Source organism: Neofelis nebulosa, chromosome 4 (assembly GCF_028018385.1).
Source record: "Neofelis nebulosa isolate mNeoNeb1 chromosome 4, mNeoNeb1.pri, whole genome shotgun sequence".
Taxonomy (NCBI): Eukaryota; Metazoa; Chordata; class Mammalia; order Carnivora; family Felidae; genus Neofelis; species Neofelis nebulosa.
Window position 1 is genome coordinate 150,558,061 of NC_080785.1, and position 21,296 is coordinate 150,579,356.

Below are 21,296 nucleotides of genomic sequence, written 5' to 3' on the forward strand. Positions count from 1 at the left end.
GTCCAAGGTCGCCAAGCTAGGAAGGAGTCTATATCTCAGGAGTGCTGGCTTCTCCCTGCCTTCTACCATCTTCCCCCCTCCTCCATACCCTGAGGGGACGGGAGGTGGAGGAGGGAGAGCTGCAGGTGCCAGATGAGCTCTTGGAAAACTGGGAGGTTTCAAGATAGGAACTGAGGGAATATGCCAGAGTCAGGGCCCCCCCCCCCCCCCGCCCAGGCTGCCCGCAAGGGCTCCCGAGGGCAGAGGGTGCTCTGCTGCCGGAATAGTCAAAAGACAGTCTCCAGCGTCCCGCCCCCTTCCCTCCCCGACATTCTCGCTGCCAAATGAAATCTGGCAGCTTCTGAAAATAGCTCAGTGCTGCAGCAGGCTCTCTGCCCGCCCTTCAGCAGGCTGGCATGCAGCTGGGGGTGGCCACTGTGGGCAGACACTGGTGCACGCGGGGCCTGGGGGTGGGTGTCACACACACAGTGCACTGGGCACCCCAGAGCTGGTGGCATGAGACAGCTGCCATTCCTCCACTCCTCTGACCTTTCCACGCCTGGCAAGGCCACAGTGGCCCTGGAGTCAGCCTGGCATGTTTACCAAGCCTGAAGGGGGTGCAGTCACTAGTAGGTGTGAGCAACTGCCCTTGGGCCACTTTTGTACACTCATGTAGACAGAGAAACCTAGGAACCAGGAGAAAATGCCAAAATGGTGTTTATTAATATCTAGATGTAAACCCCAGTGGTGTTTTCCTATCTGATGTGGTCTAGGGCTTCCCAGCCAGAGAGAGGGGTCAGGAACCAGGATGTGTATCAGGCACTTGTCAGGTCCATATCTGGCACTGAGAACCCTGAGGCTACTCTGGGCAGTGTGGGCCTGGGTAAACCTGGACCAGCAAGGAAGGTCCTCTCTTGTCCCACTCAGGCTGAAGCCAGGACCCAGAACCAGACCTTCTAAGCATCACTCAGCAACCCTCTACTGCCTCAGGTCTGACCTGGAGTGTAGAAAGAGACCCCTGATTAACGGGAAGCCTCTTGGTCCTGTCCTCAGCCATCCACCCTCAAAAAAGTACACCAAGAGACAGTCCCTGCCATCAACCAGGACAAGGTGGAGGATGAACTGTTACAGAGAGAAGCTTTCCTGCCTGGGATCCGGTGAGTGGGTGGGGGCAGGAGAACTGTGCTGGCTTTTGTCACAGTGACAGTTTCCAAAGTAGAAAAGGGTTAAAAATACCTCCCACCCTCCCCTGAGATGAGAAGCCACTCTTTGGGTAAGGGGTAGTAACAGGATCACTAGGCCCAGGGACTCTGCAGAGAGAGAGCTCCAAGGGGCCTGTGGGATGGGGTTGCAGCAAGATAGGGCTGGACCCCCCAGCGAGGCAGGCAGACTGACCCTGGTGCCTCGAGGAGACCAAAGGGAGGAATCCTGAGAGGGGCAAGTAGTGTGAGGGAGACAAACCTCTCCAAGGAGGCAGAGGTGGACCCTCCATTGGCCCTTCTCCCTCCCTTACTCTCTTACTCAGCATTCAGAGACAGCAACTCGGTCCCTGGTCACCATAGCAACCAATGGCCAGATGCCTTTCCCAAGGCCAGGCCCATCTGCCTACCCTACAGAGGGGGTATCTCCATGGGAGGAGGGAAGTCTGCCACAACCCCTAGTGGCCTAGAAGTCTAAGGCCATGTCCCAGCGCAGAACAGACCTATGTCTCACTGGGGCCACTCTGGCCAAAGTCTCTGCAGCTGAGGCAGGTGGCTCCCTAACTCCCAGGCTCTGGGCCCTTTCTAATGAGGTTTGGAGTCAAGGTCTCCCATCCTGATGTTCCAAGTGACAAATTAAAACACAACAAAAAACGATCCTTTTGTTACAAATAATGACCTCAGGCCCTCTGGGTCAGGGCCACAGCATACTCGGATCTACACGCCACACCAAGAGGCCCAGCTCATCCAAGGCCCCATGAGCTACTGGTTGTTGCAGCCCTGTGAGGCTGAGGAGCTGCCTGCCTGCTTCTTTCTCCGCTTGTTGAGCAGTCGATTGTTAGAGGTCTTCAGGTCCTTGATCTGCACCTGGTCATAGTCCACACGCATGGTTGCCAGGGCACTGGTCATCTCCTCCTGCGGACAGATACCCACGGAGGTCAGGACATACTGGCCTCAAGAACCATCACCCTCCTGCCTCTAGCCCCTTACTAATGTCAATGAGGGCAGTGACAGCCTTTATTGCCCAAGCGCCCAGCACTGGGCCATCCCCTTGTGTCACATAATCCTCACTACAGTCCTTTCTGGTGGACCCTGAGCTTATCCACTAAGGCACAGAAAGTATAGTGACTCCCTGGGACCACACTAGTGTAAGTAGGAGAGGGACCTTGGCTAATGTCACCTGCTAAGAACCATAGGCCTGCAGGGGACATCATCTTGAAAGTCACCCAGGACATGAAGCTTGAAGATTGTGTTCAGGGTATCCTGGGGCTCTGAGCTGCTGTCCCATGTGCTCAAACCTGGCTTCCACTAAGTCTAAAACCAGGCTGACCACCCTCCAAAATAGAAACTGTAGGGGGGTTATGGCCAAAGCCCCTTCACTAAGCCCCTGGCCCAAAGTCCCCGTGAGCCAGGAGCACCATCCTGAATGCAATAGCACAGCCCAGTGCTCTGAGTGCCACAGTTGGACACCAGTGCAGTCAGGTGTCCTGTGTCTAGGCATGGGGGAGGGGCTGATGACGCAGGATCTTGGTAGCCACCACCCTGGAGTCCCTTTTTCCAAACCTCAGGAAGCTGTAAGGAGACTGAGGTAGCATCCACCTACCTTGACCTCATCCCAGTGGTCTCTATCCTCCTGAAGCACTCGGGCCGTGTGGAGTGGGGTCTGTGGCACCACCATCGATTGCTGGAAGGAGCCCCAAGCCCATGGATTAGAACCTGCAGGCACCTGGGACAGCACTGGCTCCCCACCCCACCCCCTTTCTTCCTGTCTTAGATGGGACATCCAAGGCTCAGGGAGGCAAAGGAGCCTGACTGAAGCAGTGGCAAAGTCAGGCTGTCGGTGGGGTCCTATCACACATCTGTGGCCTGCCCCAGGACCTCCAGAGACATCACCCTCCTGCCTACGGCCCCACTCCAGCTGGCCACTCTGCCCACCAGAGGGCACAGAGGCACTCACATTGATCCAGGGATGGTTCATGAACTGTGTGATGGTCAGCCTCTCTGTGGGGTCTGTCTTCAGCAGGAGGCGGATCAGCTGCTTGGCTAGAGGAAGAATGGGGAGTGGGGAAGTTACAGAGTCCCTCAGAGTCAGTCCCCCACCCCGCTCTACATGTGCCCCTAGATTCCTAACCCATAGAAACAGTGAGCTAATAACTGTTTCTTGTTTTAAGCTACTAAGTGTTGGGAAGAGCTCATTAAGTAGCCATAGAGAATGGATATAGGGTCCTCAAAGGGAAAATCTTAATAAGGGACAGGAGTTAGAGGAAACTTTGAGGAGGTGAGTTTTGAACCCATTTGGTAGATATAGAAACTGAGGTTCAGAAAGTTTGGGTAACCTTCCTAGGGCCACACAGCTGGGATATGGGATATGAGATGTCACACACACAAGATCTGAACGTAGGTTGCTTTGACACCAAAGTGGTATCTCCCAGAATGAAGGCTGATGGGGTCCAGTGGAGCAAGCTCACCATCCTCAGAAACCTCCGACCACTCAGGATTGGGGAAGCCATACTGTCCCAGGCGGATCCTCCTCTTCATCCCTGGGGAGATGGCCTGACCCGTGTTGGAGTAGAAGGGCGGGAAGCCACACAGGCTGCAGGAGAGTGGAGGTCATTCAGCACAGGTGTGAGGGCAGCACCAGGGTGGACCCATTCCCCTCCCCAAATCCCTGACTGAGAAGACAGGCAGCCACTATGGCAGCCACCTTGGCAAGAATACCAGCCCTCTGGACTCTGGGGTCATGCTAGGAATGCCATCTGCCCTTGGCAAGGAGAGACCTTCAGGCAGCCTGAAGGAGGGGTGTCCCCTGACCAGAAGGGAAGGGCAGCCTGCATGAAGAATGACCCGCTCAAGGTTCACCAAAGGTTTGAGGGGGGGCAGAGCAGAAGTGGTTCTGAGGATATGAGGAGGTAGTATAGGGGTGAAGGTGGTGGTACTCACAGGATGTACATGATGACGCCCAGGGACCACATGTCACACGACTTGTCATACTTCTCTGGACCCAAGACTTCAGGAGCTAGCAGGGCAGAGGGCACAGGAGGGCTCTCAGACCAAAGGTCTTGGAGCTCAGATAGGAGCCTGAAGCCTGAGAAAGGTGGGGAGCAGGTGCCTGGGCTGGGGGGTGGGGCAGAGCAGACTGGTGTCTGGCACCTTCTGGGAAGGCAGCATGTGTGTGAAGTTGGGGGAGGAAAAACGGCTCCCAGAAAAAATAAACCTGCTTTTAGGCTGGGCTGTAAAGAATGATAGCTTCCTAGCTTCTTCGGGCCAATATCAGCCTTGGTGAGGGAGGAGAGGAAGAGAAGGTCAGTCTGGGATTTGGTGGAGTCCAGCCACAGGTGAAGGGCCTCAGCCCACCAGCTGCTCTGTGTCCCTTGTCTCCCTAAATGTACAGCCTAGATCACGGGCAAGGAGGGGCCAAGGGTAGGGCTCTGGTTTCCACTTTCAGCTTGGCTACCATCCCATGGGGCCTTGTTCTTCCCACCTGTGCAATGATGGGCAAGCCAGAAGATTTCCAAGCCAAAATACTGCAAAACACATCCTGGTAAACAGGATACCGTTTCAGCTGTCTCAAGGGTTCCCCACCCCTTCAGCAGCTCTCTTGGAAGGCCTCCCTGAGAGAAAAGAGCCCTCTGTAAATAGAGTCATCACCCCTCTCTCACAGTAGGGACACTTTCCAGATCTGGGCTTCCCACTCACAAGGGAGCAGGGAGCTTCTCTGGAAGCATGAGTATGTGACACCCCCAAATCCCGTCCATGGCCTGGTCTAAGGGACCCTCTCCCTCAAGACAAGTGGCTGGTGCCCTGTATCCTTCTAATGTAATAGGGGAGGACTGCCTACTTTGTGAATATGAATCCCAGGAAGATAAAAACTGGAGAAAAACAACCTCGGTTGGGCTCCGTCCCGAGCTGATGGCAGCCTTTTATCACGTATATATTTAGAGCTGCTGTGATGTCATTCAGCTCACAGGCCACAGCCAGAATTTTCCTGGATCTATTTTCAAAAGCAGAAGCTGAAGTTTGGGAGAATATTTTTGCAGCCTCCGGCCCCCCACATCACCGCCTCCATAGAATCCTTTCCTCCCTCCTTACTGGGCTTTAACCCTTTGGCTTCTGCAACCCATAGAATGCCCCACACCACAGCAGGGTCCAGTGGGAGTAGGGACATACAAACCATATCCCAAGGACTCACCCACATAATAGGGAGTGTAGCAGGGTGTCTGCAGGGCATTTTGGGTGGTCTCCTTGGCAAAGCCAAAGTCAGTGAGCTTGAGTACTGCATCTTTCTCCTTGGACGTGTAGAGCAGGTTTTCAGGCTGGGCCAGGAAGATAAAACATTGGTCTGGAGTTAGGCACCAAGCAGGGGCAGAGTCCCAAAATGATCTTCAGGCAGACTTCCTTCACCCCAATCCATTCAGGAGGAACCAGCTCCATCTCACTAAAAAGACCGGGGCTCTGGTTACCAACAATGTGGGCCAAATATGGAGAAGACTAAGGTGGCTGGGAGGTAACGCCTCCTTTTGCAGAAGGGAAACAGAGGCAGGTGTTCAGCCAAAGCTGTGAAAAGCCAAGTGCCACACAGAGCCCAGGGGCAGGAACTTTGGAGCCTGTGTTGGTAATGCTGCCATGAAATACCAAAATGAAGGTTCTGGGGCAAGGTAGGCTGTCATGTTGCCAAGCCCATGTCCTGTGCCCAACCTGGAACAAGCGAGCAAGGCAGCCCTGCCCGAGGTTGCTCAGGAAGAAAGCCCCCACCACTTAGGCCCCAGGAGCTGCACAGAGGCTGTTCTTCCTGGTTGCAAAGCACAGAGAGCCTGAGGAAAAGAGAAGCGGGGAGGTCTGCATGGAGGAGGCAGTCCTGAAGCTGGTTTTTAATGAATAGATAGGACCTAGAGCTCTGGAGGAAAGGAGAGACCCTCAAGCAGAGCTGGGGTAAAAGGACATGGTATTGGATGGAGTTCCAGTTTGGAGCCAGTGAAAGCTTTTTCTCCAGTTCTATTTGAGATGATCTGATCTTGGATTGGGATGAAAGCAGGAAAGCATGTTTAGTTTATTCAAGGGAGTCACCTCTAAAGAAGGTTTTTCTCTCCTTGGGAAAAAAAGGAAGCCAGGGCCAAAATAAAGCAAGGGTTCAGAAGGTGAGTCTGTCCTGGCTCCATGTGTATCCAGAATCAAAAGATAAATGGACTGGCAGTACTCAGCCAGAGGAGGAGCCTGATATTGTAGCTGGGCCCTCCACTCCTCTCTGCCCAGTCTCAGGAAGAAGTAAGCCTCAGGGTGATGCTCTAAGCCTGAGGTAGAGGGCTCAGGACTCACAGATTCTGCTCTGATGGTGGTTGGCACGTGTATACATATGTGTGTGGGACTGCCTCATGTGGTTTGCATTTTATGCATCCAATCCTGATGACCTATAGGACCCAGTCCTCCCTAGATAGGACATTTGGAGAGCTGAGCCTCTAGAAAGTGTCTGAATCCCATCCACTGAAAGGGCAAACAGACCCAGGAGCTGGGACTACTTCAACTGGTTCCTCCTTGCCTCCCAGCAAATGGCTTCTTTCCCTTAAAATGCTGGCGTTATGGGGCGCCTGGGTGGCGCAGTCGGTTAAGCGTCCGACTTCAGCCAGGTCACGATCTCGTGGTCCATGAGTTCGAGCCCCGCGTCAGGCTCTGGGCTGATGGCTCGGAGCCTGGAGCCTGTTTCCGATTCTGTGTCTCCCTCTCTCTCTGCCCCTCCCCCATTCATGCTCTGTCTCTCTCTGTCCCAAAAATAAATGAAAAACGTTGAAAAAAAAATTAAAAAAAAAAAAATGCTGGCGTTAGAGGACCTAATCTACCAAAACTATGGCTGTTACTTCACAGAAGCCACAACAGTGTCAGGCAGTCCCTGTCTGAGACCTGGTACATTGCATGTTCATAAAAGTCCTTGCTGAAAGAAAGAATGAGTGAATCCCAGTGTGGCATCTGTGCAGGCTTAGGCAAGGTACAATCTCTCTCTGAGACCTGTCTTCCTCATCTGTAAAATGGGTAATGGCTCCTATCTCACAGGGTTATATGAGAATTAAACAAGATGCTTGTCAGTGTCTACTGGCTTGAGGCAAGCACTCATTTCTGCTTAAGCCTACTGGGATTACACAGTGTTTAAAAGAAACAAGGAGACCCATCTAGCTAGAGCAGAAGGAATATGCTGAAACCATGGGAGAAGTGGCTGAGAAGAGCAGTCTGGGCCAGGGGGCAGAGGCTTTGAATGCTGATCAAGGAAACTTGCCTCCATCTAGCGGGTACTGGGAGCCATTGAGGCTTGTGTACTCCCTTCCCTGGTCCCCCAACCTGGGTCCTAGAGCCTCACCTTGACGTCTCGGTGGGCGATGTTCCGGCTGTGCAGGAACTGGATGGCAGTGCCAATATCCCGCATGATTCCTGCAGCTTCTGCAGACATAGAGGAGGGGGCAGTGATGCCAGTCAAAAGTCGAGCAGCCTGGGGCCCCCACCCTATCACCCCCCTGGAATAGCACAAGATGGTGATAGCAGTCCTGCCACCCAGGACACCCATCCTATACCCTCACCCCCATTCATCTTAATTTCCTCTGGGGGTAGAAAGCACAGTCCCCCTCTACCTCCTTCCTCAGGTCTGGGCTACCTCTTCCCAGCTGAGATGCTCATTGGCACCAAGAGGCTTTGAGGCCTCCATCCCAAAGCCATGAAGAGTCCATCTCTGACAAGGTATTTTGAACTCATGGAAGTCCTTGGGAGGATGAACACTCTATCCCACCATCTCTTATTCAGCTGCATAGACTGAGGCACAGAGAGGAGCAGGGCCTTGCCCAGCATCACACAGCAACTTTTTGTGACTCATCTCAGTTGGAACACCCCCTCTGGTCCAGCTGCATGCACATACCTCTCTCAGTGAAAGCCTGGTCGCCACGCTCCTGAATCCGGCTGAATAGCTCACCACCTTCCATGCTAGAAGAGAAAAGTGACTGTAAGCAGGGAGCGGGCTAATCAAGTGTCAGCCTGCCCCTGCTCTGAATCACAGGCCCAGACCTCAGGCCCTGCCGCTCTGCCCCTGGAAACAGTCAGCATCAGCCTCCTCGTGCCTTGAAGAACTTGGTGCGTAGTGGGCCATCAGCTTGGGTGGGTTTAACTGGACTCTTAGAAATAGGGTGGGCTCCCCAGGGATCCTCACCAGGATCACTGCCCCCATCTGGTTGAGGCTTGGGCAGCCCAACCCTCCATCCAAGCCTCAGCTTCTTCATATAAGGGAGGAGATGTCAATTGTCATCATCATGACAACAGCTTTCTGAACACCTACAGGGTGTTGTACCCTGGGCAAACCCTTCACGTGCACTGCTATGTGACCCAGGGCTGGTCCCTTTACCTCTCTGTGCCTCAGCTTCCTCTTTTGTAAAATGGGATTTATAGCACCAGTGTCACAGAGTTGCACAGATTGAATAAGCAATACACATGGAGCATTTAGAATGGAGTCAGGTACAGGGTGAATACTACATTTAGATCTTCCTCCACATTTTACATGGCAGTTACAAAAATTCAGAGAGGTTAAGGGCTATCTAAAATCACACAGCCAGTGGGTGGTAGAGCCAGGATCTGAACCCCAAATCTGACTCAAGAGCTGCTAACCTATAGGATAAGGGAGGACTTAAAGGTAGGTGGGGAGGAGCTTGAGGTGTAGACACGAGGCCCAGGGTCTGAGGAAGGCTAGGGTTGAGCCACAGTGCTATTGGGAGAAGCTCAAGGTAGAAGAGGCCACTGGCTCCCAGTATCTGGAGGGACCACAGGAGTACAAATCGAGGAGGTGACTGTGTGTGTCCTGCTTCCCCCACAAATCTCCCCTGACCCACAATCAGGACTTGGCAGCTTTCTCTGACAAATCTTCCAGCCCTCTTCCCAAAGTGAAATCACACTCAGGGAAGCCAAATTGGAGCCCCCATGGTTCCCTTCCCATCCTTGTGGGAACGGCCTTGTGGCTAGCAGCTGCACAGCTCTATGGGCAATGCCTGAAGCTGCCCCTCCATTACTCCTCAAGGGCTGGAGTGCCTCCCATAGCTGCTATCTGAAGAGCAGAGAGGGCCCCTAGAAGAATGGTGGGAGCCTGGGGGCCACAGGAGTACCAATGAGGCCAGCATACCATTCCATGATGATGAGCAGACAGCGCTTGCTGTGATGCATGTTCTCATACACGTCCAGGATGCGCACGATGTGGGGGCCTCCTGAGGCCTGCCAGTGGTGGTCCACCTCCTGCCGGGCCTTGGGGCTGTCATACAGGAGCTGAGGGCAGGTAGGCACAGAAAGTGTCAGGCTCACAGCCCACTTCTCCAGCAGCCACCCAGATAGTGCCACTGCCCTCACTTTGCAGACAAGAATACATAAGCTCAGAGAGGCCTGTGACCTGCCCAAAGTCACCCATCTTATAAAGGGCAGAATGAGGATTTGAATCTAGGTTTCTCTGATTTGTGGTCCAATGGCCACAGGAAGGCCCTGGGGGTAGCTGACAGCTTAGAAAGACTCAGAGGCTAGAGAAGCCCTGCATGCCTTCTCCAGGGCAGCCAGGGAAGTGGGAGTTGAGTGGGCTTTGTAAGCAAATCACACATCAGGTATGAGACCCCAGGTCAGGGGCCACACATCCCTCGAGCTGCACTTTTGCAATGTTATGGCATAAGAGTTGAAGACCCATAGGTAGTGTCTGGGGGCAGGGGGCACCCTAGTTGAGGGAGGTAACATCCTGGTCAGGTGAGGCCTGAGTTTGGGGCTGAATTCTCCCAGTGACTCAGTGTGACCTCAGGCAAACATTCACAGCTCCAAGCCAAAGCCCACAACTCAGTAAAATGGAGTAATAACAGAGTCATCCCTACAGGATGCATCACAGCAAGGCAGGTGGCGGGTGGGCGGGCATCAGGATCCTCATTCAGGTTAACTCAGCCCTAGGCTATGGCTGCCAACCATAATGCCAGTTGCTGGAAATGAGCAAGGCCCCCCGGAGTGGTCCTGCTCAGAGGAGGTATAGGGGAGGAGGAGAAGTCAGCATGCGGGGTGAGGTGGTCCAGAATGTGGAGAACAGGGACAAACCATCTCCCCACAGGGCTGCTCACCTGAGACCCAGCCCCATTTGTTTCCTAGTTGATCAGGGTTGAGGACCAGGGTCAGAATTCAAGCCTACAGCTCAGAGCAGTTTCATCTTGCTCAGTACCTGCAGGACACTGTACCATCCCTGGCCTTGCCTTCTCCTCTGCAGGGCACTGTGAAGAACAGCTCTGGGACCAAGCTCTCTAGGCTAAGGTAGACAGGAGCACAGAGGAAGGCAGTAGGCTCTCATGCCTGCTGCCCCATAGCTGTTCCCCCATTTCTGCAGCAGCTAACCACAACCTAGCCTGGGGGTGCAGGGAGCTGGGCAAGCCCCTCCACCAGTTTTGGGGTCCTTGCTCCATTAACCAGTCCAGGGTGGGGGTGTGCATGGAGGCTGCTGTAGGCAGACTCCCAGCCTGGAAACCATGGGTCCTTTGCTCACGCTGCCTTTGCCTCCCAGAACATCCCTCAGTTCTCTGCCCACACAGCTCCTGAGTACCAGACTCTTGCTTGCAGTGCTGAAGGCAGGGGCTCAGTCACTCCCACTCACCACACTAGCTGAGGTGGCTGTAGCCAGGGGTACCCCAGTTTTAGCCACAGGACCCAAGATGTACCATCCTCCATCCCTGCTCTGTTCCCTCTACACCTCTTTTCTGTGTGGCCTCCTTACACTTCTCCCTGCCCCTTGCTATCTCTTGCCCAGTCTGGTCTGACTTGATTGTGTCCTGGAGGGGTCTTCAGACTGGCTCCAGGACCCCCTCTTCACACTGCCCTGTTACTAGCATCTCACTCCTACACCAGAGTCCTCTCTCTTCTCTCATAAAATCCCAAGTGCACAGCTGGAACACTCCTAGTGAGGTCCTCAGCCCTACCTGTCCTTGCCCCCACCCCTTAAATCCCCTCCCCCATGGCTCCAAATAATAGCCACCACCTCCCCTGCCATTCAGGGCTTGTCTTCCTCTCATTGCCTGCTACCTTTGGCTCCCAACCCTTCCTGTTCTGGTCAGAATAATGTACTTACCAGGCCCAAACAGCCTTACTCTATGCCTATGCCACATGCACCATTGCCCCTCTCCTTCCCCATTGGGCCAACTCCCTCTTTTTGAGGAAACTTCTGGGCTCAGCTCAAATGTCTCCTTGTCTGCAAAGACCTCCCAGCACCTCCCCCTGTGGTTTTTGCCTCTGTACCTCCAATCAGGCTGAAAGCAGTTTTAGAGAAGAGGCAGGGCAGGTCCAGCTGCAGGTCCCTGGCTGGGGCCAACAGAAAACACTGAGCTCCTGAACAAACAAAAGACGGGCGGGTGCGCACAGTGCTAGAAGGGAGGTGTGGGAGAGAGAGGGGGGAAGGGAGTGGATGGCCAAGGAGGGCCAGAGGGCCTGATGGCCTAAGACTGTACCCTGTGCTTTGCTGAGGTGGAGGAGCAGGTGGAGCTGCCCTGAGTTGGAGCCTCTGAATGGCTCCCACCCTACTCAGTCCATATTTAGGAACCCATTTCCCACACGGATTAAAATAGTCCTTTTCTGAGTGCCAAGGCCCTGAGAACAGGCACAGGGGTGGAGATATGGCTGCCCCCAGAAGACACAATAAATGCCTCCACTGACTTCTCTGCAGGGAAGATCACAGGGGCCAGAGCCGTGGACCTGGTCCCACCCAGGCCCAGCTACCAAGAAATCTCCTGGGCTGTCACTCTTAATCCCTTGGGTTGGCTTTGAGTGTGGCCCCAAACCTCTTAGAGCCTCAGTTTCCTCATCTTTCTTCTCCATAGCCAGAGCCTTCTCCTCTTCCAGGAGTCCCCCCAATGTTACCTCTTCTCAGAAGCCCTCCCTGACCACCCCGACTAAAGAGGTCCTCAAGAGTTCCGCATTCTCCCTTCACCCTTTTTCTTTTTTTATACATGTGTTTTGCTCATTAAGGTATACTTCACATACAGTAAAATTCACAGGCCTCAAGAGCCCAGCTCAATGAGTTTTGACAGCTGCACACCCCCGTGACCCACACCCTCATCAAGATAGAAACACTTCCAGCTCCCCAGCAAGCTCCCACGTCATCACCCTTTTTACCTCCCTCCTGTGCAGCACTGGCTCACAACCTACAATTAGCTTGTTCCTTTGATAACTCTTTAAACAAACACACACATATAGATATTGCACTTTCAATGTGCCTGGCTCTGTTCTGAGCACTTTATAAATGTTAGGAGCAAGGGGTTTTGTTATCACCATTCTTTAGCTGAGAAATGGAGGCACAGAGAGGGAAAGTAACTGGTCCCAGGCCACACGGCTGATTCCCCAGCCAGGCTGCACCATGCTGCCTCCCTCATGAGACCGTGGGCCCACAAGAGCATGGCCAATCTGCCTGGTCACCTGTGGGTCCCTGTTTCTGGGCCTGGCACAGAGCACTGGCTCAGATAATACTTGTATATTTATTGAACAAGTAAACCTAGAAAGTAGAGCTAAGAGGATGAAACCCTCACAACTCACCATGAGGACAGAATAAGATTAAATTGAGGAGGACCCAGGAAAGCTCAACAAATGGTGAACCAGATTTTACCACCTCTTCCAAGGAGCCCATCCTGACTGCTCCAGCCCACAGGCTATTGCTATAAACTGGCTTCAGTCATGCAGGTACATGAGTCCATACAATCCTTCATAAAAGATGTCTCCAAGCAAGAGCCCCTTTTTCCCAGGCATAGAAATGAGCACAGGGGTAAGATATAGGAGGCTCAGGTTCTACTCTTACTCTCAGTGTGACCTTGGGTGGTTCCTTTGCGTCTCTGGGCCTCAGTTTCTCACAGAGGGAAACTATGGGGTTTGGGCTAGATTGGGAGAAGGGAACCTCTCAGAGGTTCAGAGGTGCAAAGGTCAGAAGCTCCTTGCAAAGTAACTACCATAGCCCCACTCCTACATCACTGCCTTCATGGAGCGGCCCCTGAGTCTCCACGGACACCTATCCAAATACCTGAACCTCATGGGGGCCACCTGGTCCCTAGTCACAACCAGGAAGAAAAGAAGGGGGGTAGTCACCTCGGCAGATCCCCCACCCTTGCCTCACTCCCATCCCATGTCCCCTGGACCTCCCAGCGGTCCACCAAAACTAAGTGTCAGTGATGGTTCCTGGGCAGCTCCAGCTATGCCCAGCAGGCACCCACATACCTGTGAGACGGAACTCTGGCTTTCTCCTAAGGGTGGGCTCCTGGCTGTACTTGAGGTGAGGGCCCCCACCACAGGTAGATGAGCATCAAATCTGAGATGACATATCCTTGAACAAATGACACCGCTCTAGACTCAGGCTTTGATGAGGCTGTTTCCACCTCTCCCTTCTCCCTCACTCTCCATTGCCAAATTGTCCCCAGACCCTACAGCCAAATGGCCAAGATCCCTGCCAACCCCAGCAGACAGTAGACCCTGACAAAGGTTGAGGCAGCGGGGCCCATGCCCCTCCAGCGGCACCAGGTGGAATGGGGGCCTTGGGACTGGCCAGGCTCCCTCTCTCCCTCCCTGCTGTGTTCCGTCCCAGCCAAGGACAGGCTTCACGTGTAGATGGAGGAGGTCCTGAGTTCAGGAGCTGGGAAAGCAATAGCAACATTTGACTGTTTGGAAAACAATTTGTAGTTGACAAAACGCTCTCTTTTCCCTTATCTCATGGGAATGCTGGTGCCGCCCTATGAGGCAAGCAGGGCGGGACCAGCAACCCCAATTTATAGACTGAGGAAAGAGAGGTTCAGGAAGATGAAGTCACTGCCCTGGGGCCACCAAGCTGGAGTGTGGCAAGGCTGAACAGGGAGGAGAAGGGACTTTTGAGAGAGTGTCCAGACAACCCCTCCCCTAGGGGAAATGGGAGGAGGGGGTGACACCAAGTTGAAGAGGCACTAGCCAAAACTACTGCTTACAAGACTCAGGAAACTTGTTCTGAAATAAACGTGTGCATAGGTGTGTGCGAGAGCAGGGGTGTGTGTAGGGATGTGCACGGGAACATGGGTACATGCATGTATAGGGGTGTGTCCCTGAGGGTGTATGGGTATAGGGAGCATGGGGGGTGGGGGAAGTGTGCAAGTGAGGGGCTGTGGGTATGCATGTGTCTCCATTCCCTGCAATAGTGACTCTGAACCCCCAGAGATGGGAACCACCCATCTGTCCATCTATTCATCCAACATTTTCTATCTCTCTGAAGTGCCTACCAGAGTACTGGACACAGAGAGGTGCCCAAAAAAAACTGGAGGTCTTGCTACCACAACTCAACCTGTGACAGCCTTGCCCAAGCAGGTGACCAAGCCCAGACCCCTCTGCTCAGACCTCCTCTCTCACTGAGGCCCCATCTTCTGCATCACCTCACGTTGCCCAGAGCTATAAAAGCACTCTGTCTGCTTTCCTAGGGCATCAAACAGAGCTGGGATGTCTGCAGTGGCTCTGTGAAGACGCAGTTTTGGGACAAGCCCCAACACCCTACTACCGCCACCTCCCAGCCCCAGAAAGGCCATCCACCCAGGCCCACATGCTCACCCACATATCTAGTGTCCACATCCAGCTAACCCCAGGGCTGGGCTCTTCTCAGGTAAAAGTGTTCACACTATCTCCATCTGTCTCACACACAGGAAGTCCCAAGGCCACCAGCCTGGACAGGCAGCCTCCCCCACCCCACCCCACCCCAACCCCCACACTCCCAGCCAGTTAACCTGAAGCCTGGGCCAACCTGCTGTGTGGCCTCTAGGGGAACACCCACTCCTTCCGGGGAAAGAGAGCTGGCTTGCAATCTCTCCCATCAGTGAGGCACTAACAAATTAAGAAATATTAACTCTGGAGTTCTTGACAACCCACGGCTTGAGAGACATCATTCTTACAGCAAAGGGAATCTCCTGGAAGCCAGGTATCCAGTTGTTCTCACTGTCCAGTGAGCCACTAGAAGTCTATTATTTCCACTCCTCTATTCATTGACAACATGATTTCAGGCATTTTTTAATCCTAAAGCATGACAAATAAAACAAAAAACATCAGATTCTCTTTAGAATGAAGAGAAAAATTAAATATACCAGACACCCATGTAACTAACTCATAACTACAACTGAACATACAATTTAATTCTGAGCTTCCTGGGAGTTTTGGCAAAGAAGAAAACCAGATAGGTTCTGCTGCTTTTATCACCCCATGAAGAGAAGCACAGACATTCTTTGAACTTTTTTCAAGACGAAATTCTTTTTCTTTTTTAAGATCTTTATTTTTTATTTTTTCAATGTTTATTTTTTTGAGAGAGACAGAGACAGAGCAAGAGCGGTGGAGGGGCAAAGAGAGAGGGAGACACAGAATCCAAAGCAAGCTCCAGGCTCTGAGCTGTCAGCACAGAGCCCAATGTGGGGCTTGAACTCACAAATAGTGAGATCATGACCTGAGCCAAAGTCAGATGCATAACCAACTGAGTCACCCAGCCACCCCTCCAAGACCAAATTCTTAAAGGGATTCTGCATCAGACCTTACATGAGGGAAAAGTGTGACATTCTGAAAACGCCTTTGACAATAATTTTCCAAGATACAGAAAGATTCGCATGAAACTATCTGATAATAAACTCCCTCCTAAAGACTAAGGCCAGCACATGGCATTGTAGCCTGGCACATCCACTAGAAGGCTGAGATAACATCGCCAGACCCTTTATTTTCTGGGGAATCTCAGCTTTGTTCTGTGCCAGAGTATGGAAAAGAGAGAGGTAGAAGGACTGGTATGTCCCTAACCCCTATCACATCTTCTCCCACTTGGGGGTCTAGTCCCAGCCTCAGGCAAGGGCAGACCAGAATGCTGAAGAGCTGCATTTCTGGGCTATTGATTACATCATGTTCAACACCCAACACTCGGGCAGCAGAACTGGACAGAATGTTATAGGAAAATACAGGTTTTAAAATCACATTTTGTTCACTGTGGGGAAACTTCTATTCTCTACAGAGAGAGGCTATGGATAAGAAAAAGCACTCTGAAGCAGCACCAGATCCAAGATGGCGGCCAGCAGGAGGCTGATGAAAGAGCTTGAAGAAATCCGCAAATGTGGAATGAAAAGCTTCCGGAACATCCAGGTTGATGAAGCTAATTTATTGACTTGGCAAGGGCTTATTGTTCCTGACAACCCTCCATATGATAAGGGGGTCTTTGGAATCGAAATAAACTTTCCAGCAGAGTACCCATTCAAACCGCCGAAGATCATATTTAAAACAAAGATCTATCACCCAAACATCAATGAAAAGGGACAGGTCTGTCTGCTGGTGATTAGTGCTGAAAACTGGAAGCCAGCAACCAAAACCGACCAAGTAATCCAGTCCCTCAGAGCACTGGTGAATGACCCCCAGCCCATGTACCACTTCGGGCTGATCTAGCTGAAGAATACTCTAAGGACCGTAAAAAATTCTGTAAGAACACTGAAGAGTTTACAAATAAATACAGGGAGAAGCGACCTGTGGACTTAACTCTGCCGCAACTGACTCCAGCGAATGTGAGTGGAGACCCTGAGCAGCACATTCAGACACCCCGCAAAGCAGGACTCTGTGGAAAATTGACACATGCCACCGCCTGGCATTTGCTTGTGGCACTTACTAACTTTCTACAGTTTTCTTAATCAAAAATGGTCTAGGTAACCTGTAAAGAAAGGATTAAAAATTTAAGACATTCATAAATAAATAAATAAATAAATAAATAAATACATACATACATACATACATACATACAAACACTTTGAACTTAACCACATTCCCTTTGACAAGAATGTTCAACTCAGCCATATCTAAGATCCCTTCTGGCTCCCAGTCTGATTATTTGGTATTATTTTTTTCCCATGGTGACAGATCTCTAATTTTATGAGAAACACATGCCACTGGAATGGCAAGATTCATTTTATAGCCAGCTGTTGAGACCACTCCTGCCTTGTGCTGCTAATACCAATGAGGGCCACCCCTGGCTAGCCCCTGACCCTTGCAAGCTGCTCTGTCCACTCAGAATGGTAGCCATAGCCTCAGAGATGGGATGGTATGGATTGACCTCAAGTTCAGGATTCAGAAGCAGGAATTTCCTTCTTAAGGCCTCAGTATCTTCTTATAAAGCCAGAGCCATGCCCCTCTTCCCCTCACTCACTGCCTCCACTCCCCCACTCCCATCCCCATCCAAGGATACTAGTGCTGTTTGGAGAGGTGCCGGCAGTGTCAAATCTAACTTTTTAGCCACAGCTTCAAATTAGAGCATCAGACGTGTGCCATTATTCTCTCACACACTAATTTCCCCAGCTTTTGTAGCTCATTAAAGGAGCTAATGGAACCAATTCTGCAGCTATGCATTAGTTGGCTTCATGTCAGATCAGACCTCGCTTCATTAAGTTCTGACCATATCTTGTCCTCCACTTGCCCTGTCCATTTACCTCTCCTCCTCAGAGGCTAAGTTCCAGGGAGGTCAGCTTGCATGACACCACAGACCCCAAATGCCCAGGCCCCAGCTGGATGCTCGGGGACTGATAGAATCAGATCAGTTTTAGCAACCCCTTCATGACAACTGTCTCCCTGGTGCTCGGCCAGCAGTGTGTTGGCCACAGCATTTGGTCATAGACATCACCTCATTCAGTGCTCACCATATCATGAGAAGAACCAGTATCATCCTTTTAACTGTGGGGAAACGGTGATTCTGAGAGGTTAGGTGACTTGCCCAAAGTCACACAGCTGGGCAGTGACAGTCAGAACTTGAACCTGCCTGTTGGTATCTAGGCAGTGGGGACCATGCAGATAGCTGTTTTGCTCCTTTCATATGTGGGGTTTGGCCCCATACCCTGGGGTCTAGACTAGGCTCTGCCACTTGGTGGTTATTGTAACAGTGGCCGAGGAGACTCAGGCTCAGGGAGGTTTTGGGGCTTCTTGGGGTCTCATGGCTTACATATGTAAGCCACCTCTGGCATCCAGGAGTCTTTTGGGAACCAAGATTCAACCCTCATGCTCAGGGAGGCCTGCCCATTTTACAAATCCCTTCCCTACTTCTGCAAATATTTACTGGCCCTGCCTGAGGGCTAGGCCCAGAGCTAGGGCTGAGAATGCATCCACAGGCAGTCTGTCCTCAAGGATTTGGGGGTTTATTGATGAGTTTGCAAATTAGGGTACTTGGTGAGGATATAAGCCCTAGGGAACTAGTCCTGGCTCCTTCTCTCCCGTTTCTTTTCTTTCTAGATCCAGAACCTGGCAGAGCAGGCAAGGTGGGGAAGTCTAGCCAAGGGAGCCTAGGAATAAGGGGAGCCCCCAAATAACCCCCTTCTAGGCCAAGGCCAGAGCACCTGATCACAGGGAGTGAAGTGTGGGGATGAGGGTAGGACAGCTGATAAGCTGGGAGCTTCCCTGACCATCTCCCTAGGATGGGAGAGGGTGGCTGAGGCTCCAATCTGGATGTCTTCCCAGGAACCTCTGTGGACAGGAGATCCGACACACATTTGGAAATTGTCGAGTCAGGAACGCAAGACTCCTTCAATTTGCTAAATTTTGATGGCCTCAGTTTATCTGTTTCCCACCAGCTACAGACAACCTGGAAACAAAGGCAGAAGTGCCAGGTCTGGGGAGAGGTGGAGATGGGTGGGAGAGGGGAAGAATGCTTCCAGAAAGAGAGAACTGAGCTGGGCTCCACGGCAGGGAGGGACAGAGACAGCAGTAACATAAGTGTGGGCTGGGCAAGCCCAGAGATCCCAGTACCCTAGGCTGGGAGCCATGTAGTATGAAAGACTAGCTATGGGCATGGGACTCCAGGTCAGACAGACCCGGATGCCAGAAGCAGAGGTCGCTTCCATCCTCCACTTGCCTATAAGCTTTGGGCAGGCCATTCAACCTCTCTGAACCTCACTGGTCCAATCTGGAAAATGGGAACAGTGACAGTATGCAAGTTCCCAGATGGCCATGAAGATGGAATGAGAATACACAGAGGGCTTAGATTAGCACAGTACCAAGTGCATACTGAGTGGATATGGGCTTCAAGGTTTGCTTGGCTTCAGGATTCCCCTGGATCTGCCCTCAGGTGGCCCCACACTCTTCATGTCCCTGTTCTTCAAAACTTGGGGAAATCCAGATGCAGCCTCTGGCACCCAGAGGGATCCCAGCCTCTGGAATCCAGCAGGTCACAGAAAATGGTCTCAAATCCGGAGAGGGGCAGGATTAGACCTGGCTTTGCAAAAATTAATGAAAAATCAAGAGTCTATGGATTCTGTTTTGCTGTGAAAAGCTCAGTGAGGAGGGGAAAGACCCTTCCTGGTGGTGAGAGGATGAGAAGGCTAATCTCAGGGGAGAGACCCTGGGGGCAGGTGGGGAAGCAAGGTGGAGAGCTGGGGACCCAAGTCAGGGAACTCACCCAGCTCTCAGCTTGGCAGACTAGAGGAGAGGCATATCTTCACTCCCTCAAGTGGAAGCCACCTTTATACCCTCAAGTCCTCCATGCATCCTTTTTAGCAAAGTCCCCTTCTGCAAAATGTGCAGTGACCTTGGGGCTTATTCCTTAATTTCTCTGAGCCCCAGTTCCCCATCTGTGGTGTGCAGGCTCCTCACACGTGGCAATGGGGACAGGAGGACAGGCTGGTCTGGGACTACCAACATCTACTTCACAGGTGGAAATAGGGGCCCAGAGAGAGCTACAACCTTCACACAAACATACCCCGCTCAGAGATCACACATGAAGTGGCAGGACAAGAACTCCCTTTGCCCCAGGCAGGTATCAGATCCCAGCATTCTGCCCACAGCCTTCGGACAGTGGGGGGTTTGGGGGGAGGAGCTGAGGTGCCTTGTGAGGTCCCTGAGTACATACTCAGAGGGTACAGGTTCTATTATCCTCCTTTAACTTCTTAGAGGAAAAAAGCATTTTTCTGTCAAAATCAGCTACATAATTAGTGAAGCTTTACCCTGGTTCTATTTCTCCTATGACAGTGTAAAAATGAGACATTTTCACCGTAAGACTGGAAGATTTCAGCAAATACAAATGTTTTATTCTGACCTCAGAAGCAATGTTCCTTCAATGGTCCCTCCTCACAAAGACTCCCACCTCAGCCAGTGTGTGTCCCACATTGTGCCACAGTGATGCCTACATAGCTGCTGGGGCTACAGAGGGCAGTGGCCACCTTCCCTAAGCAAAGGTGACCAAGGCAAGTGAGGATATGACCAGGGCACCCAGCAGGCCATGCCCCTGGCCAGCCCTAGAGATAGGAGATTCAGCACCCCTGAGATTCTGTCCCCCTGGAGATGTCACAAAGATAACAAAGGAATAAATGTGTGTGGGAGACAGGAGGGGGGACATATTGGACTACTCCAAGAGGCACAGTGCAAAGACCCTAGGGAAACTTCTAACTCCACCCCCCAGACTTGCTCTTCCTGAAGCCAACAGCCAACACTGTATCTGCTGGCATTGCTCTCAATTCACTTGGCTTCATCCATGTCCCTGCAGCTCCCCACACAGGCTTGGGTGAGCACAGGCATCCATTACCTTACTCAGTCTTCTCCCAGGAGAGGCAGGGGCAAGTGGCTTCCAATCTCCATTGGTGCCCCCCAGCACCACCCACCCCCCCCCCGGCCCCTCTCTCTCTTCTGCTCCTGTTCAGCTAGAGGGCTCTGAGGGTTCCCACACCCAGCCAGCTTCTGGGAAATTTTCCTGGTCTCTGATCATGCCATGGAGCCATAGCCATGAGGAAGGGGAAGTCCTCTGAGAGACCAGGGTAGTAACCTGGCAGCACTGAGGGACACTCCTGTCATAGGAATGGGCAAACAGTGACTCATCCCCATTCTCTCAGGCCTCCCTAGGGTAAAGATGCACCCTGGTACAGGCTCAGCCTGACTAAAGGCTTGAACTGGGCAATGGAGTACAGTGGAAAAAGGTCTTCAAAGCTGAGTCATAACCCCTGTCACACAGCTGACTGTTCCCCTGGCAAACTTACTAGCTAGCTCAGGAGTGGCATCTTGGGGCCCCCTCTAGCCAGTCTCCACGCTGCCTGTCTACTTGTGCCACTACCTGCCTGTCTGCTTCCCCAGCACTGCCCACGATCACTGCCCACCAAAAAAGTCTTCACTGCT

At 52.2% G+C, this 21,296-nt stretch overlaps 1 protein-coding gene and 1 pseudogene across 2 annotated transcripts in view; one reads left to right on the top strand and one right to left on the bottom strand.

Annotated features, from left to right (window-relative positions):
- Positions 1-678: 678 nt before the first annotated feature.
- MAPKAPK3 (MAPK activated protein kinase 3) overlaps positions 679-21,296 on the bottom strand; it is a 28,502-nt gene continuing 7,884 nt past the window's right edge. For both annotated transcript variants that reach the window (XM_058726787.1, XM_058726788.1), the window contains exons 3-11: positions 9,319-9,458; positions 8,071-8,135; positions 7,522-7,601; positions 5,368-5,491; positions 4,119-4,194; positions 3,647-3,771; positions 3,136-3,221; positions 2,782-2,862; positions 679-2,093 (exon numbers count right to left, since the gene is read on the bottom strand). In XM_058726787.1, coding sequence (XP_058582770.1) covers positions 1,941-2,093; positions 2,782-2,862; positions 3,136-3,221; positions 3,647-3,771; positions 4,119-4,194; positions 5,368-5,491; positions 7,522-7,601; positions 8,071-8,135; positions 9,319-9,458 — 930 coding nt within the window. In that variant the 3' untranslated portion in view covers positions 679-1,940. The remainder of the gene's footprint in view (positions 2,094-2,781; positions 2,863-3,135; positions 3,222-3,646; positions 3,772-4,118; positions 4,195-5,367; positions 5,492-7,521; positions 7,602-8,070; positions 8,136-9,318; positions 9,459-21,296) is intronic.
- On the top strand, positions 16,218-16,889 carry LOC131510115 (ubiquitin-conjugating enzyme E2 L3-like; annotated as a pseudogene).